General features: G+C 32.6%; 2 protein-coding genes and 1 non-coding gene across 3 annotated transcripts; 1 reads left to right on the plus strand and 2 right to left on the minus strand.

Annotated features, from left to right (window-relative positions):
- The first annotated feature begins 7,915 nt into the window (after positions 1–7,915).
- LOC107646610 (histidine kinase CKI1) lies at positions 7,916–12,312 on the plus strand. The gene is made up of 7 exons (XM_088490384.1): positions 7,916–7,948; positions 8,098–8,328; positions 8,413–9,090; positions 9,254–9,602; positions 10,105–10,694; positions 10,878–11,996; positions 12,094–12,312. The coding sequence occupies exons 1-7, from the start codon at positions 7,916–7,918 to the stop codon at positions 12,310–12,312; spliced, it is 3,219 nt and encodes a 1,072-aa protein (XP_088346510.1).
- A 1,176-nt stretch (positions 12,313–13,488) lies between these two features.
- PRL (Minichromosome maintenance (MCM2/3/5) family protein) lies at positions 13,489–18,635 on the minus strand. Its single transcript, XM_088491676.1, has 15 exons — positions 18,517–18,635; positions 18,358–18,425; positions 18,172–18,231; positions 17,835–18,058; positions 17,423–17,600; positions 17,181–17,303; positions 16,983–17,072; positions 16,583–16,725; positions 16,168–16,345; positions 15,726–15,917; positions 15,301–15,473; positions 14,999–15,202; positions 14,650–14,815; positions 14,230–14,451; positions 13,489–13,975 (listed from the first exon to the last, which is right to left on the minus strand). The coding sequence occupies exons 1-15, from the start codon at positions 18,551–18,553 to the stop codon at positions 13,874–13,876; spliced, it is 2,160 nt and encodes a 719-aa protein (XP_088347802.1). The 5' UTR covers positions 18,554–18,635; the 3' UTR covers positions 13,489–13,873.
- A 156-nt stretch (positions 18,636–18,791) lies between these two features.
- Positions 18,792–18,863, minus strand: TRNAH-GUG (transfer RNA histidin (anticodon GUG)). The gene has a single exon. It is a non-coding gene; the product is annotated as a tRNA-His (tRNA).
- Positions 18,864–19,437: the final 574 nt, after the last annotated feature.

Raw genomic sequence — 19,437 nt, forward strand, 5'->3', positions numbered from 1 at the left:
AAGAGAAAGAGAAAGCTTCTTCCCTAAGGTGATCATCAAAAAAGCAAGAAAGAGAAAGTCCAAGCTTGAAACGCAGAAGTCTAATCAGCAAAATTCAAACCATATCAAGCTTAGGTTAAAGGTAACCCATTTCCTCTTACATGCAACACACTTTCTTCTCTTCATCTTCAACTCTCTGTCACTCCGTTTTGAGCTATATGGAAAAGAGGATTTCTGTTCTTCTCTGCGGTAAATCCACAGTCTCAAACATGTCTTGGGGACCAAGTTGGTTTTCAAGGGTTCAGATTAAGTTGACCATTGGAAGACTCTTGTGGTTGCTGCTTTATGGATTTCGGTTAGGATAGAGAAGTCAGAAGCAAAGTTTCTATTTTGAAGATTACTGGGAAAAAGGTGAACGGCTGGGTTGGTGAAGCTCAAGGCTCAAGATGTTGACCTAGGAAGGTGAACCCAGCAATATGCAAGGAGATAAAAGAGGCTTGCTGCTCATTCAGAAGTCAAGGAGAGAAAACCAGTGTTCTTGAGGTGTATGTTATGAGAAAAGGTCTTTGAAGAAGTTCATCTAACTGGACAGTGTTTCCTAGTCAAAGGTGCATTCCGCCAGTATGAAGAACTGAATCAGAGGCTTGCTAATCTGGTTTTTCACATAGCAAAGAGGCTGTTGATGAAGTTAATCTCCTTCATGTTTTACTGATTGTAATGTACTTTTCAATGTTTATCTTTCTGTAATTTCTTGAGTGAAAAGGCATAATAAGAGAGATAAAGAAAAAGCCATGAGTGGAAAAAGGCTGAGTGATACACTTGAGAGAAAAGCCTAGAGTTATTTTCAGATTTCTTTAGGTATGTTCATGACTTGTATCTTGTACCTGTAAGGTATCCCTTTCTTAGTTGGGTTAGCACTAAGAGTGAATAGTTAGGTATTAGCATAGCCAATGTCAAGTTAGGTTAGAACTTGAGTGTGAAAAGATTGTGTCAATCCTGTGGAATTGGTGTATGTAATACTGTTAACTATAGTGAAAATTCCTCCATTGTTGTGGAGGAGACTGGATGTAGGTTGCATAGCACAAGGCAACCGAACCAGGATACATGCTGGTGTTAGCTATTCCTTTCTCTGCACTGTTCTGTTTTTTGATATTCATGAGATAAAAATAAATTGTCTCATAAATTTCTACTGTTGAGTTCAAACAGAATCAAAATTCAAACACTATTTTTAAATGGTCAGTTCAGTAACTTAAAAGAAAGGCATAGATTCAACCCCCCTTTTCTAAGCCTACCACAACCTTCAACATGTATAAATTGCGGTATAGTGGTTTATGCGAAAATAGAGGTTTATGAAATATGTGGGAGGAAGTCACGGATTATACATAACTAAACTCTTATATACAGTAGGGAAGGCCAATGTGAAGTAATTGAGTGTCATTCTTCGCAATAAAGGGTGAGGAGAGTTTTCTATTTTTACAACAGTTAAATATTTAACTTAATCATAAATAAGTTCCGAATTAAAGAATTAACATATTTTATTTTGTCAAATATTACATTTTCTTATATCTTAATATATATATTAAGATATAAGAAAATGTAATATTTGACAAAATAAAATATGTTAATTCTTTAATTCGGAACTTATTTATGATTAAGTTAAATATTTAACTGCCATAAAAATAGAAAACTCTCCTCACCCTCTTGTGAAGAATGGCACTCAACTACTTCACATTTGCCCTCCACTGCTGTATATAGAGAGTTTAGCCATGTATAATCTACAGCTCCCTCCCAGAAATTTCATAAGCCTCCATTTTCGTATAACACCCTCCAACGGTTTATACATGTTTATGCTCCTTCAGAAACTGTCTGCTGCAGTTTCTTTATGTTTAAAATATTTTTTAAGTAAAAAAATTTTAAAAATATGTTTTTTCTTTTTTTTTTTTAATCTTGGATTAAGGGTGTCCTAGCTAATGGGTTGCTGTACAAAGTGAAATTCAAACCCTTAGCTTTTGCTTAAATAGACGAGTGCATAGTTGTAAAAATCGGACCGAACCGGCCAGTTCAACTGAAAAACCGGTGAACCGAACCTTATACCGATCCGATTTAGTATACTGACCGCTTAAAAAAATGAACCGGTCAAAGCCGACACGGACCAGAACCGATCAACAACGCAGTCAATGGTCATGCGGGTTGTGAAATTAGAAAAAATGTATTGCAAGGAGTGGGAGTAGAACTTGACTCTTTTGAAAAGAAGACCAAGTTGACAACCACTGAACTAACCTAATTGTTTAGCATTTTGAATGCTTTTCAAAATATATATATATATATAACTCATTTTTTAATTGAAGTACAAATTAATTAATTTTAAAATAAGAAAATGATAATGAATAAAAAAATAAAATAAAAATTACTTATTCTAAAAAAAATTATATAAAAATATTTATACCTTGAAATTATTCTTTGGATATAATTCATAGATTGTTATTCTTATTGTGTCTAATTAAGATACTATATAGTAGTATGAACAAATTATATGTCTATCTTTGTATTAGTTATTTATAGAATTTGACTTAACTGTTCTTAAAATGTTAGTAAAAATATGTATTTCAAATTTTAATTTTAAGTTTTTGACTATTTTATATTTTTTCTTTACGTAAGAGCGGTTTTACCGGTTGAACCAGTAACTCATCATTGAACCAATAAACCAGTAAACCAGTAACTTGACCGGTTTAGTTTTGACAACTATGGACGAATGAGCTGACCATTCGACCAATTCAAGTTGATTTAATGCTCTTACTTTTATTATCAAAATTTTGCCAAATACACTAATACTTTTCCTTAAAAAACTCTTTTTCTAACAATTTTTTTTCTAACAATTTAACTGAAACAAAAGAAGGAGTTAATACTTAATTTGACCTTTGAAATTTGAAATTGGATTTAATTTGACCCTTAAAATTTCAATGGACTCAAATTAGACTTGAAAATTTATAATCATAACTTACATTAAACTTTGAGCTAATCCTCGTTAACGACGTGTTGATTTAGTACATTAACTTGTTGTGATTTGGATTTCTTACCCAAATTCTATATGATCAAGATTTATTAGAGTTTCAAAACCTTGATTGTTGCTCACAAAGTTACAAAATTTTTAAATTGAACTTGTTATTATCATCTTCACAAAAATGTTTTAGAGCCAATCAAACTTTTAGAAAGTCTAATAGATCTTAGTCACATAAAACATAAATAAAAAGTCAAAATCTTAACAAGTTAATGTGTCAACATGTCATTTACAGAAATTAACTTAAAAACTAACTTAAATTAGGGACTAAATTAAATCAATTAAAATTTTAAGAATTAATTAAATCCAATCTTAAATTTCAAGAATCAAATTAAATATTAACTCCTAATAAAAGTGTTATGGCCTAATTCCTCAACTTAGCCTAGGACTATTACTAGCCCAAGAATCGTGTTTTTTAAATGGTGGTTCATAAGAAGTAATATCTGATACATATCACAATTAGATTAGTAATAAATCCAGAGAGATTTCATTCAAATTTTATTAAGATCTTTCATTCACTCGAGCACTATAAATACACATTCAGAATATATTATCAAACTCTAATCCTTATATTTCTCATAATTTCTTGTAGGTAGGCCGTAGGCTACCATCAATTCTTGGAACGAAGATTCGAAAAATTGCCATCCTCTTCCTTAGAATTCTCCCTACTTAAAATTCAGGCGAGTTCTACTCTAGAAAAAAAAATAAAAAAAAAAGTTTATCTCCTTTTAATAACTATATATATATATATATATATATATATATATATATATATATATATATATATATATATATATATATATATATTTGTCATTTCAGCAATTTTTTTTTAACATTCACAATATTCTAACATGAAACTTTGTATAAGAGAAAACATGCATGTATAACTAACACATGCTCTAAATTAATCTCATTTTAAAAAAGTTATATAAATATTTAATAATATCAATTTAATATAATAAATTGTTATTTTTGCCTCTAAAAAAATTTAATTTTTGATAAATATATAATTTTCTCATAAGTGAAAAAACTGCATGTACAACTTAAACTAATCCCTTAATTGTCATATACATGCTCTAAATAATCTCAAAAAAAAGTTATAGAAATATTTAATTTTATCAATCTATTAGAACAAACAATCGTTTTAGTTAGGGGTATTCATGAATCGGATGAAATTAGGTTTATCTTGATCTATATTCGACACAAAATATACACTGGGTCTATTTTTTAGACTTTAACCCGGCCTTAAACCCGATAAAACCTAAATATTTTCGGGCCACAACTATATCGAGTCCAAACCGGATAAAAATCGAACTTTAAAACTTTAACAATAATTTATAAAGAAATTTATTTATAAAAAAATTTATTTATGATGCACTTATTTATAAAGAAGAAACTTGTTATCGAAAAGTTGATATCTATATTTGAACTTGAATTTGTTCATAAATTCTAATTTGATGTTTTTTTGATCTATTTTCTAATTCAACAAGTGTGATTAAAAATAAAACAATAAGCTTATAATTAATATAACATAATACTAAAATTAATTTAAAACATATATACATTTTTTAGTTCCCTTAGAGCGCATATGGATCAAATGAAGTCGGAATTGTCTTGACTCAGACTTGACCTGAAATAATAATCGGGTCTATTTTTAAAAACTTTATCTGATCCTAAACCTAATAAAATTACACCAAATTAGTTTCTAAGACGTTCTAGGTCGGGCTGGGTTTTGGGGGAAGCCGGGCCGTATGCCCCTTTAATTTTAGTATTTCGAGTAGCTATACCCTTGGGACACTTTTGGAAGAGTTATGCATTTTGATTTGATCAGCTTTTCTTAAGTGGGCGTTTCTTTGTTTCTTTCTTTTGTTTGTTCATTATTTCCAGTAAAAAGAAAAACGTTTTAGTATTAAAAAAATTAATTTGGAGGAAAAGTTTTATTTGTATATTTTTTTTATTTTTTTATTTATTGTTCTTTTTCATTGTAGTCTCTAGACATGATTTATGATAAAATTTAATAGCATCATTTGATTTATGTAATTGACTCCACTTAATTACATAAGATTTTGTTGTTAGTTTTTTTTTTTAATTGTTATCTTTTACCCTTCACTAAAAAAAATTGTCATAAAAGATTCACTTAAAAATTAAAATCATCATATTTAAAAGATAAAAAGATCTAATTTTTTTAATAGGCTTGTAAAAATTTTTGAATATTTCTTCCTATATTTAGTTTATTACTTTATTTTGTCAAATTGAGATCATTATTAAATTAAAGAATCAAAATATTAGTTTTTTTAAAAGCTATTTTGTCAAAAATTAAATATTTTAATTAATAATATAACAATTTATTCCAATCCAATAGTAGAAATATTTTTATGTAAAAATAAAAATCATATCTTAAAAGCTATAAATTGGGAAAATATCATATTCTTCCTAATTATCAAGTTTTTGTCTGAATCTAAGATGTTAATTAAAAGCTAAAACACAATGATGGTTTTAGAGGGGAAAAAAAAACAAGAAAGGTTAATACCAATGGCTTAAATATTAATGTTGAACAATCTTGAGTAATGAAGCTGCATGTGATATAAGCTTCTACTTAAATTCTAAACAGTTGTAAAAGAAGACAAAACATATTGAAGGAAAAAAAAAACTCCTTTTTGCAGAGATCAGAGGAAGCATTCCTTCATTGGATTTGAAGTTTTGAACCTCACTCACAGGGAGGGATATAAGGGGGCGAGTGGCGGTCTCGGCCCCTCAACTTTTTTTAATAGTAATAAGTTATTATGTATAATTTATTTTTTTTTAAAATATTTAGTATTTAGTCTAATATAAATAAAAGTTCAGTCTAATTTAAATATTAATAATTTTTAATATTTAAAACATAAGTAACAATATTAAAAAAATCTGAAAAAGATATTATTACTAATATTTTTTAATTAAATAAAAAATTTTAAATCTCATAAAGTGAATTCTTTTTCTTCTTGTGGCTGTTTTTTTTATTCGTTTGGTATTAATTCTCTCTGTTTCAATTGCTATAATTAAGAGACTATGAATATTGTGAAAAATAACTTAGAAACAAAATAAAAGATGAATTTCTTGCTAATTGTCTTTTAATTATATTGAAAAAAAATTGCTAAAAATTTTGACACAAATTCTATTATCGGTAAATTTTATGATACGAAGAATCGATCACTTCGTTAGTAAAAGTATACACATACTTTTTTTACTTTAAAATATATTCTCTATCCGTATATTTTTATAATACATCTTATATTATATAATTTTTTTACATAATTTTTAATATTATATGTGTTATTGGCCCTCCATAATATCATTTTTGGATCCGTCCCTGCTCACTCATGAGCATAAAATAATTGAGAAACTGAAAGGTGAATAGCTTAATAACAAGGAAAACATGTCAACAACAACAACAAAGCCTTGTCCCATTAAGTGGGGTCGGCTACATGAATCAAACGATGCCATTGTGCTTTGTCATGTATCATGTCTACAGAGAGACCGTTTACATGTAGATCTCGTTTGACCAACTCATGGATGGTCTTCTTAGGTCTTCCTTTGCCTTTCGCTCTTTGTCCATCTTCCATCTCATCCACCCTCGTGACTGGATGTTCTATCGGTCTTCTTCTCACATGTCCAAACCACCTGAGACGCGATTCAACCATCTTTTCCACAATGGGTGCTACTCCAACTCTCTCATTTATATCTTTATTCCTTATTTTATCCAATCGCGTAAACAAGGAAAACATGTTAATAAAAAAAAATTATAATCAATATTTTAAGAGTAAATGTCCTTTTTGATCCATAACCATTTGCTCGATGGACTTCCCACTTTCTAAGAAATTTAAACACACAAATTGGTCTCTATTTACTTTGATATATGTACGTTCCAGTTCCTATCTACTTTGAGTAAATGCCCTTTCCGGTCCCTAACCAGGGACTATCTTCTATTTGGGACATATACCAAAGTAGATAGGGACCGATTTGAATGTTTAAATTTTTTAGAGAGTGAAAAGTCCATCGAACAAATGGTTAAGAACCGAAAAAGACATTTACTCATATTTCAATAGTAAGTTTTGGAAACTATCTTCTATCTCTCTTTTATATTTTCTATATATATATATTACTTACTCTCTTATATAATTTTATTAGTTTTATATGTTAAGCATTTTGTGGTAGATTTTTTGTTGTGAATTTTGTTTTTTGTTTTTTTTTTTTCGGCTTATCTTTAAAGTTTAAATACTTTTTACTAAATAATATGCGTTGCACTTCTCGTTAATTAAATAAAATTTAATTATTAATTTATTATATTTTATATCAATGACTCAAATTTAAAATGTAGAATATAAAAAAAACCGATGCACTTCTTATTTTTTTGCGGAGCACATTAATATATATCTTAAGTTTGATATTTAATTTTTAATCTAATTGAGGACCTTATACTATGTTATAGAATTTCATCTCTATAGCCGTTGTTTCATTTGTATGTATCGTTTGAATTAAGTTGAACTTAACTTATCCAACTACCTTATTAATTTATTTTAGGTGATATGAGTATTGTTTAAGAACTTAACAACTTAGATTATACTATTAGAATATAAAATCAATTATTTCAGTTAGTTAATTGTCACAAGATCTGGTCCACACATAAAATATTTTCTAAAATCAATCAATCAATCATATCATATCAAATAAAGAAACAAAATAAAAAAGATCTTCTCCTATATTTTTGTAGGAAAACTTTCAGAAAAAATCTATCCTACATTATAATTATTTATATTTATATATATATACACGTGAGTGAGTTGATGAAGTTTGTAATTCACAGAACAAAGATACACATTGTTCCTCATTACATGACCAATGAAGCCGTCTTGTTCATTTTTTCTCATACTGGTATTTTACTACCACTTAATAATTTTTTGTTAATTATTTACCATTCAATTGATATTTTTTACTAAACAAAACAAAATGATAAAGCTTGTTATTGCTTAGTTTTTTTTTTTAAGATAATATACTTATATATGTTTTTTTTTTTGTGACAGACATACTTTATTCTACTTGTGTCATTGATACTATGTTCATATGTATTGTTTACACGCTTGGAGTATCATGTGAATTTAAATTCACATAAAGTTCTCTTTCAATTCCAGTCAGAAATTGAGGCATTGACAACACTCATACAACCCATGAATTATTCCTCCAAGAATTTAGCAAGATTTATAAATTCAGCTCTCCATGCTACCAACATCTCATTTTCTGACATTAAAACCAAGGTTAATTTAATGTTAATCAGTACAAATATTATTGTTTCAGCATTTTAATCTAACCTTGTTTGTTTTATTTATTTTCTGGTGTAGGTTGCTCCATTATTATTTGAATCATTTGAGACAGTTCCTCAATTAGCCGAAATCTCATACATAGGAATGGAAGGTTACTTTTTTTCATTCTACAATGGTGATCATGGTCAACCTCTCGCAATATACTCAAATCGTTCAACATCTTCTTCCATTATTTCTAAGCATTATTATGTTCAGCCGGTGAATCCTGACAATGGAAAATTATATGGGAATGCAACAATATTTGATTCCTATGTTAATACAACTTGGGTTGGGAAAGCACTAAATGGTTCGAATGATGGATTTGTCACATTGGGAAAAAAGTTTAGCAATGATCAAGAATTCTTGTTCATTAGTTCATCAAGAATCACAAAAACAGGTTCAGTGATCTCTCTTGGAGTTCAAGCAACAAAAATAACTGGTTTTTTCTCTAGTGTTATCAGTCATCACCAACAAGGTGCCATGTTGTATCTAGCTACAAAAGATGGACAAGTGCTTCAAGAAGGGATCAAGAATACTCATATGGTTGTTGCTAAGAACAACACGGTTTCGTTTCAATATGTGAATAATCACACTAGTTATTATCAGGGTTCAGTTACATGCAAAAATGATGGTGAAGTTGTTGCTTCTACTTTGAAGATTCAGGGCGTTGAGTATTTAATGCACTGCTCCTCAATTCAGATAATGGGGATTAAATTGGTACAACTTCTTAATCTTTTTTATTGATCATCTTTTATATAATATAACAAACACAAAAAACAATTATATTCTTTTATTGATTATCTTTGAACATGTTTATCGGAGCACAAGTTTTCTATATTCTTTAGTTTCTTGGTTGATTATTTACATATAATGTGTTCAGGTGTATGTTGTGGGAGTGCCAAAAAATGGAGCAATGATCAATTTCATAAAGGAATTTAAGAGATATGGGTTGATGGTACTGAGTGCCATGGTGATTATGTCCTTAATTGGCACAATTAGCATTGTAATTATGAAAAAGGCAGTAAAGAAGCAAAAAGAAGCAACGGAGGAAGCTGAGAGAAAGAGTAAGAATAAGAGCATTGCTTTTGCGACAGCATGCCATGATGTTCGTGCTTCCCTCGCAACCCTGACTGGTTTGATAGAGTTGTCATCTTCACAACTTGTCCCTTCTTCATCAGAACTAAACTCCAATCTCAAACAAATGGACTCTTGTACCAAGGATTTACTAGGTAACATTGCTTAATTATTTCTCTTAATTACCCTTATTGCAAGTACTTGATTTATTTTATTTTTCATCTTACAAGAGTCAACAAGACACCTGCATATAATATATTAAAGTAAATTATATAACAATCAATACTGTTAACATTCCTCTGTGTTACTGTGTTTGCTGTCATTTGCATTAATAATAAGATAAATCCAAAAAGGTTCATCTATAAAAAGATTTTGCTCATGGAAGATGCAACTCATTTCAATATTAAAATCACTTCCTAAACTTTTTGACCTTGCAAATCTATATTACTCATATTTTATAAAATATATACTAATAAAATCTGATGAAATTATTTCTTGTTTCTTAGAGTAGCATCTATATTTTATATGTAGATATAACAGTTTCACAAAGACATATTTATCATCCATGTGTAATGGTATATTAACTTGATTAACATTCGGTTTTATTTACTTCTCATGGCACTGTGAAATTAATTTTCATTGAAATACAATGAATAGGAATGCTGAATTCCATATTGGATGCAAGCAAGATTGAAGCAGGGGAAATGCAACTTGAGGAAGAAGAATTTGATGTGTTCCAATTCTTAGAGGAGGTAGTTGATTCTTACCATAACGTGGCTATGAAGAAAGGAGTAGATATTGTATTGGAACCCTTCAATGACTCAGTTCACAGATATTCACACACAAAAGGTGACAGAGTTAAACTCAAGAGAGTCTTATGCAACTTATTAGACAATGCTGTTAAATTCACTGATGAAGGACACATAGCAGTTAGGGTAAGGGCACAGAAACCTGTATTGCAAAACTCAATGTCAATGATGAGGGTTACTAACCAAAATAGACCTTGGTCATGCTTATTCATCAAAAGAAAAAATAATGAACGACGGAATGATGATGACATAGAAGCTTCTAATTCAACCCAACCAGATCCTAGTAATACCATGGATTTCATATTTGAAGTTGAAGATACTGGCAAAGGAATTCCCAAAGACAAGCATGAGTCTGTGTTTGAGAATTATGTCCAAGTCAAAGAAACTGCTATTGACCATGGTGGAACTGGTTTGGGACTTGGCAGTGTGAGATCTTTGGTATGTAACCATTTTGCACCTTTCTATAGTCACACACGTATTTTGATATAAATTATGTTTAGGTACATTGATTTTTTTATGTAACAATTTTGTCAATTTGAGTATTAGACAGTTATTCTTGGAGGGAGGGAATAGCTCTTAATAAGGAAATAACTAACATGATTTTTTTTTCTCCCTATCTAGGTTCGATTGATGCATGGAGATATTAGAATTGTGGAGAAGGATAATGGTGGAAAAGGAACATGTTTCAGGTTCAATGTGCACCTCACTGTATGTGAGAAAAGAACAGATGATATCACAAGAGAAAGTGAATCTAAACCAGTTGACAGAACTCAATCACACAGGTCAACCATTCATGCTACTAGTTCTGGTTCAAGCATGTGTTCCTTGAGTCCCAAGATACCTATCTGCGGCCCTAGCACTTCTTGGCACGAGGGATCTCGAGTTGTTCTCTTGATTCAAGGAGAAGAGCGCCGAAGAGCAACACAAAGGTTCATAGAGAGAAAAGGGATCAAAGTTAAGGTTGTTAAGCAGTGGACTAATCTGTCTCATACCCTCAATAAGATAAAAAAGAAGGGTCTGAATAGCTTAAGTTCAGGTTCTAGTTCTAGTTCTGCAACACATGGTTCTACTAATGCCCCTTTGAGTGCATCCATGGATGAAATCGAATCTACCCAAGGATTCGTCCTGATTGTGATTGATGCAAAAGCAGGACCATTTCAAGAACTATGCAGGGTGGTATCTGAATTCAAGAGAGGCATTTGTATTTCTTGTAGAGTTGTTTGGTTAGAGAATCCAATTTCTCCTAATCTTGATTTCAATAGCCTAAATGAGGATGATTATGACCCCAATGACATTGTTCTTCATAAACCATTACATGGTACCTCTTTGTTCCAAGTTTTAAGTCTTCTTCCAGAGTATGGTGATGGATCAATGAGAGGAAGTGGGTCAATACTAGCTTCCTCAAGTACAATTCAAAGAGCTGAACTAGAAAAGTGCGGCACTTCAAGGTCAAGGAGTGGGAAGGAACCACAACAATCCATTGGAGATCAATCTCATGATCAAGGAGGAACAAAAGAGTGTGAAGTTCCAAGAAGCAGTGACAAGCCCTTGAGTGGTAAGAGAATTATGGTGGTTGAAGACGATAACACGATCCGCAAGATAGCTTCTGCTTCTTTGGAACAGCTTGGTGCTTCTGTTGAGAAATGTGAGAATGGTGAACAAGCTGTGGAGCTAGTTAAAGAGGGTCTAGCTAGAGATTTTCCAAATCTTCCATATGATTACATCTTTATGGACTGCCAGGTAATTAATTATAGTCACTGCCAAGTTTTCTATTGTATTACTAGATATCATATGGGTACAATGAAGCTGATTAGTGTTATTCTTTGTGATTTAACAGATGCCAGTGATGAATGGATACGAGGCAACAAGGCTAATAAGAGAGATAGAGAAGGAGTATAACATTCACATTCCTATATTTGCATTAACTGCTAATACTCAGGAAGAGACAAACCCATTAGAAGCTGGAATGGACCATCACTTAGTCAAACCCATTGACAAAAAGGGTTTGCTTGAAGCCATCACAAAAGTACACGATAGAGTTGCCATTAGAGAGTGAAATTTATGTATTTCTTGGTAGTTTCGTAGGTATATATTTTGGGGTATATAATATATTTTTTAGGTAGGATTTACTAGCTAACCTTGTTGAAGTGCATATGTTATTTGTAGAAGCTCAAACTTCACTGAAGTAGCAGAGATATACAAGAAGCCCTTATTTTATTTTATTTTTTAGGTCAAACTAGGAAGGCCTTAATAAACAATTGTTTTTGACACTGAAAGGCTGAAACCTAATGGAACAGAAGAGACTAAGGTTGTGGATTTATCATAGTTTCTTTTTCAATAGTCAACACTGAAACTTGGATTCTTTCTCCATATTTTGTTATGTAAAATTTGCACAACTCCTTTATAAAATGTTCTAGCTTTTCAAACACATACTTCCTCCGTCGATTGTTATCTTGTTAAGAATTAAGATATCATGACAATAAGCTCATTTACACTATATTATTCTTTCTTTTCTTTATCGATTGTTATCTTGTTAAGAATTAAGATATCATGACAATAAGCTCATTTACACTATATTATTCTTTCTTTTCTTTATCGTTATTTTCCGGGTCCTCTATTCTTCTCTTTAAATCTTTTGCTACGGCCTGATTCTTTATATCTTCCACCAAAGAAGCGCAAGGATGACGAGGGAGACGGCCATCCTTGATGAAGTAAATTACTGTAGTTGAGTCAGATTCTACAATCACATTCCCATGATCATTTGCCACAGCTGAAGACCACAAAGAATTCCCCAAAGGTATGCATGAACTACCAAATTATCAAGGATGAGTCAACCACAAGCAACGCTGCCCAAGCTAGCTGTGAAAGAACCATCAACATTCTATTTGACAAATTGACAATTCTGAGGTGGTGGTGTACAACGGATGAGCAGCATAGCACGGACTAGACGCAGTAGGGGAGTGTTCAAAAGTTCGTCGCTCCTGATTCCAATTTGGTTGGTGACACAAATTGGGTGCATTCTATCACCTTCGAAGACAAATTTGTTCCTGATAATGTAGAGATTGCAACTACAATGGTGCACAGCCAAGCCTTGGAATTCTGCATTCCAAACCCTTCGCAGAGGTTTCGGGACAAGGAGTGTATAATTTTTTTTATTACTTTTCATTTTGTATGTCTTTAAAGAATACTTTTAGATTACTTGTTAATCCCAAATATAGTCAAATATCTCGTCTCCATAAGATAGCTAACTCAAATTATTAATTTAAACCTTGTGAAACCTACTACATAGTTTTTCTTTCCCCAATTCCTGCCTTCGTCTGTTACAAAGTATCAACATAATCCGCGTCAAATAGTTTGTCACCTTAATAGATTTTACAATGAACAAGCAACTAATGTGCTTCTAATTTGCACTAGCCCTAACTTAGCTGTAGCATAAAAGTTTTAGAAACGGGATGAATAAATTAAACCAAAATAAAATAACAACTCTCCGTAATAAAAGGAACTTACAACGGGTTGGCAAAAATCAAACTACGAGTAAAAGATATAGAATACCGAACATGATTCCCAATAGTGCGCCCAGTACTCTAATATTAGCTTCTTGAAACCAGATTGCCTCATCAAGCATCAATAAACTTGATATCAAACGAGGGACTTATCTGCCATACATTTAGCGCTGCGTACTCCTCTAAACACTCTTTCAATTGAGCTTCGCTGTACCCCTGTTCCAAAGCCAAAAAAGTAATGCAGTCAGGCTTTACAAGATTAGAACATGATCTTTAAAACAAACCCATAGGCTTCATATTGAAGATTGCCTACACTCCTCATAACGTCAATGCTTTTGTAGTGTACGGCCCTTTATTCAATAAAGTAAGATTCTTTTTGTTATTATTTTTAGGGTCCTTTTAGTTTTCAACCTCACGTGTTAGCAGTCAAACTTATAGCCCAAATAGGGTAGTATGAACTATGAACTGACCTTTCTAGATATCCAATTCAGTGCATCACCATAGCTGACATCCGTTTTGCCACTCCTTGCAGCTTCATCACGCAGAATGGAATAAATATCTGATATGGCATCCAGACCAGATCTTTGACGTTCATCGGAGTACAAAGAGAATTTTGACATCTGCATTAACCTCAGTGCCTCGTCCACGTCACTCTGAGCAACAGTTTCAGAGAAACGGAGTCTTGCAAGCGCCTGTCAAGAAATTGGAGACAATCTAAGCATACACACAGACCACTAATCCATCCAAATATATATATATATATATATATATATATCCCAAATGCTTAGTTATTGATCTCCTTTACCTCATCTGAACTTAATTTTTATTCAACATGTAAAGAAACTTAAATTATCAAGCAGAATCAACAATTAAAAGAAAAAAGGACTTACAGCTGATACACGGAGAATACTGAGCAATGTTCTGACAGTTGTGTATGAATGGGGAGTACTAGACTTGGCTTCTTCTTGTCGAATGCTGGAGTATGCACTTGCAATATACTCTTCCAGATCTCTTGGGACACTGGGAGATGATCTTCTTGCAGCAGATATATAGGCACTGGAAAAATGCCAAGCAATTTACTTTGTAATAATTTTCTTTTACAAGCAAGAAGAGCATACTTGAAACTGAGAGATGTCAAAGAATCATGCAATCAAATGGACATCATATATGCAATAAACTGCAATATGACAAAAACGAATAAATAAAAATCAGAGCAGTTAGTAATCCTTCTGTAATTACCGAAGAACAGAGGGATCAAGAGGAGTAAATCCTAGTGCAGGGGACTCTTTATTTTGGTGGACATAGACAACATGCCTAGCCATTTCAAGATCACTATCCATATCAGCTCGATCAAGGATTAACCACAGCAAATCAAATCTTGATAGGAGGGCAGGGGGAAGATTAATATTTTCAGCTGGAGTTCTTCGTAGATCATATCTTCCCCTTCACAATAAAGTGTAGATAAAATTAGATTTTGGGAACCACATGCATGACCATCAATAAGAACCTGTCACCACCTAGTTGAAAAGAAATAACAATACCAGGCGGGATTAGCTGCAGCAAGCACAGCAGTCCTTGCATTCAGTGAAGTAGTGATCCCAGCTTTGGCAATGCTAACAGTCTGCTGTTCCATGACTTCATGTATAGCTGTTCGATCTGATTCATCCATCTTGTCAAACTCATCAATGGCACATATGCCCATATCTGCTAGCACCTGAAATCCAGAATATTCCATCATACATTAACAGCTGGATACATACAGTTCAGAGGACATTGATGTATTGATATAGGAACTATGGAAATAATTTAGAGAAAACAATCATTCACCATTTTAATTTTGCAGGCACTAACAGCATTGCTTGTGTTTAACTGTTTTACCACATTTTTTGCTAACTTAAGTGCAACATAATCACAATAGGGAATATAAAAAGAAATTGTATCACTACAAAATGGAAGCTGGCATTACCAATGCTCCACCTTCAAGAACCATCTCATTTGTCACTGGATCTCTCTGAACAGCAGCAGTTAGACCAACTCCACTACTACCTCTTCCAGTGGTGTACACCCCCCTTGGAGCTACATTGATTATATGCTTAAGGAGCTGACTCTTGGCAACACCAGGATCACCCATCAAACATATGTGTAAATCTCCTCTAATCTGCAATTAAATGAAGACTGATAAGTAGTAGGTAAATAACATACCATAGGAACTATAAACTAAACAGAATACAAAATAAACAAAACCAAAATGTACAACCAAAATCATACAAACTTAGTCGTATTTACAAGTTAGAAATTGGTAAGTGTCATATGAAAACATAATTTCTATTCCCTACCAACTCAACATGAATATCCAGCAAAGAAAAATACCCCACTTAACATATTTGGTTCAATGTTTACATAGTTACCTTCATTCCATCTTTCAGCTTCCGATGGGGAGCACCAACAAGAAGAAGAAGCAGTGCTTTTTTAATATCTTCATGTCCAAAAATTTCAGGAGCCAATGATCTTGCTAATTTATTGTAGATGTCGCCATCTTCTGCTAAACGTGCAATCTGCTCCTCCTCGTCTCCTCTAAGTTCATATCTGTGAAAGAATAAATTGATTAGGCAGCTGCTGTTTCCCCAACTACTCAAATTAACAAGGATTTCATTTTGTACAAGTCATAAAAAGCCCAATCAAAGCTGGTTATTTATAAAAAATAAACATATATTATTAAAAAATGTATTTTTTTGGCAGACCTGACAGAAACTAATTTATTGGAAGTGGGATTAAAAAAAGTGCCGGCCATTATCAGTTAAGATTAAAAAAAAGGCAACTCACTCCTCATATTTTTTCTTGAAATGAGTTACAGACATCGCCTCTAAGTAAGTGTCAGCAACCAGACCAGCACGCATTGCTCTGAAACCAGTGTAAGGTATAGGAAGAAAAATCCCAGATAATTCAACCACATCGCCAGGAGCCACCTGACAACGTACAAGAAGCAGGAAAGGGTTAAAAACAGAATCAGATAACTAGCCAGCTAAGCTTCCATAGCTGAAATCATTTATCAATAATTCTCAGTATGCCCATCTATTTTCAGCAAAGATTTTATTCATGAGCTTTTAAGGAAATATAAACAGTAAAGGAAGTCCAACTATGAAGTTAACACAACTATCACATGCTTGATAAATAAAACCATGTTCTGACTGTTAGTTTAATGTCAACAGGTAGAAAATAACACCTTTCTTGTGAGCTCTCCCCTGAAATGAACAGTCATTGTTCGTGGAATATGGCCCTTTGGAACATGTTCAGCTAATTCTTGAATTTTTGCCTGCAGTTGAACCATATCTCCAGTTACTTAGTTAAAGTAAACAAGTAATTGTACAGAAAAATAAGAAGTCCGCACATTTTGATGACTGAGACAGAATAGAGTACAGACCTCTTGAAATTTTAAAAACTTTGAAGCTCTCAGCTGAAGGATAAGGTTCCCCTTATTGTTATTTATTTTACAGCGAGTGGATGGACACTCAAACAAAGGCATGAAGACTCGAGCTGTTACTTCCTGTTTGTGGAGGGGAAGGAAAAAACCATGTCAAGATTTAGTAGATTCTAGCAAATAAAAACATAATGAGAAAAAAAAATTGGGAATAGAGCAGTTGGTGCAGCGATTTCCCAAATTACCTGGTAAATTTCAAAACCACAATCTTCACATGTGTATACAGCAACCTTCATTAAAGGTTTAACATCTGAGCAGCGTGTCACTATACCAGATATTCTTACAATCTGACCAATATATGAAGCCTTCACCTCCCTAATTGTATATGGTCGTCCCTTTGAAGATGCTTTAATATAAACTTCACTGCAATGCCCACAAAAATAAGATAACTATATGCAGTGTCACATATAAGTCAGGGCAGGCATAATTTGCAAAATCTAGTCATTTTTTTTGCCACTTACAAAAATAACACTAATGACTATCGAATTTTTTGCTACAACCAAAACACAGGAAATTGCAATGACAAGCTAAATTGCAGCATTCATAGTGCACGAAGCCAATAGATATTTAAAGGGGAAGAGGAGAAGCGATACTCACTAGTAGCGCTTGATTTCAGGAGGCATCCTCTGCTGTGGGTCTGAACCATCTTCACCGTCTGCAACTTCGTCTGATCTCTGTGTCATCAATATGTCATGGTCATCATCTATGAAGGCCTCAGTAGGTTCCGGCATGATCTCATCAATGGCATCCGAAAAAATCCCAATGTACCTCCTAGTATTCTCGGTTACACGCCTCAAAAATTCCTCGTCTAAATCCTTGTACTGAAAACCCCCAGAAATCAACAGGTAAACAGGCACGCATAAATAGACAGAATATCAGATCAACAAGAAGCAAAAAAGCTAGAAGTAAAGGGAAAATGAAGTAACATATTTACATTAATTAAATCGTCGAGATCGATCTGGACAGCACGAGTTTTGTGGTTTGCTACATCTTGCTGAAACCAAAAAGACGAACAAACAAACAAATAAATAAAACGAAGCGAACTAGGGTTAGTATTCTTTGAAGTTGGATAAGTTAGGAGGAAAGAAATAAGAGGCAAAAACGAAGCTGGAGAACTTACAAGGATGTTCATGTATTTTGATTCGCCATTGATGTCAGCGAAGTTCTTGAGAAAGTCACTGGCCAAAACTGCCGGTAAAATAAAAAGAAGGAAATGGTGTTAACGAAATGACAAAAGAGAAACAACATATGAGAGAGAGAGAGAGAGAGGGGGGTTTACGTTTGTCTGAGTCGAAATCGAGGACCGTGGTGTTCATCTTGCACTTCGGAGGAGACGGCGACGGAGAGAGAGTGCGCGTGCGAGAGAGAAGTGGGTAGAAGAGTGAGAGAGGGTAGAGTGGGAATGAAATGGAATTTGGGCGCCAAACTATAAAAGAACGAGGGAGGTTTTGGCGGGAACGACCCCCCTTGGTAAGGGTATGGAGATAAGGTGTGGTCGGGTACACGGTACACCCTAACGAATATCAGATAAGAAATCAAAAAGCACAAAAATTGTGTGGCTGCTGGGATTCGAGCCCAGGTCTCCACGGCCACAACGTAGAATTCTTACCACTAAACTACAGCCACTGAACACGTTGTTGCTTCTCTATAGATAAAATCAATATTATTAGTTTGTTCTATATATACATAAATGACACTTTATTTTAATATCTACCATTGAAAGTTTTTGGTAATATACAGTTATACACAACGTTATTATAAATTTAACATGTACACTAAAGTCAGCCGCCAGTATAAAATATATATTAAAATATAAATACACATTAAAAATAAATTAAATTATATATGTATTTATACACAAAAATATTGGTGATTGATTTTAATGACTGATTTTGATATACAAATCGTATTTTTATAAATTTAAATCTCATTATCTCTCATAAAATTTCTTTTTAATTATAAAAATCCAATTCCAATCCATTTTCAATATTTAACAAAATAATAAAATTACTTAAATGTGTATAACCTTTTATAAGAATATCAATATTTGACAATGCACATTGAAGAAACTGTTCTCGAGAGAAGGAAAGTTTTTGTTTTATTCTGTTGTCATTTAGATGAACTATTTAAATTTTCAACGGTTTTTAAATTTTGTTATCTTTTCTTCTTTTTGATGTAAAATTATACAACTAATTGTGTG

This window comes from Arachis ipaensis, chromosome B6 (assembly GCF_059453495.1).
Source record: "Arachis ipaensis isolate K30076 ecotype BB chromosome B6, ASM5945349v1, whole genome shotgun sequence".
NCBI classification, from domain to species: Eukaryota; Viridiplantae; Streptophyta; class Magnoliopsida; order Fabales; family Fabaceae; genus Arachis; species Arachis ipaensis.

What these genes read in the sequence shown, in the direction of transcription:
- LOC107646610 (XM_088490384.1), top strand. Translation starts at nt 7,916, where the DNA reads ATGAAGCCGTCTTGTTCATTTTTTCTCATACTG. An exon ending in GTTCATTTTTTCTCATACTG is followed by an intron (nt 7,949 to 8,097) that starts GTATTTTACTAC and finishes TTTTTGTGACAG; the next exon opens with ACATACTTTATTCTACTTGT. An exon ending in ACATCTTTATGGACTGCCAG is followed by an intron (nt 11,997 to 12,093) that starts GTAATTAATTAT and finishes GTGATTTAACAG; the next exon opens with ATGCCAGTGATGAATGGATA.
- PRL (XM_088491676.1), bottom strand. Translation starts at nt 18,553, where the DNA reads ATGAACACCACGGTCCTCGATTTCGACTCAGACAAAC. An exon ending in TTCAAGAAAAAATATGAGGA is followed by an intron (nt 16,346 to 16,582) that starts GTGAGTTGCCTT and finishes ATTCTTTCACAG; the next exon opens with ATATGAACTTAGAGGAGACG. An exon ending in GTATTCTCCGTGTATCAGCT is followed by an intron (nt 14,452 to 14,649) that starts GTAAGTCCTTTT and finishes ATTTCTTGACAG; the next exon opens with GCGCTTGCAAGACTCCGTTT.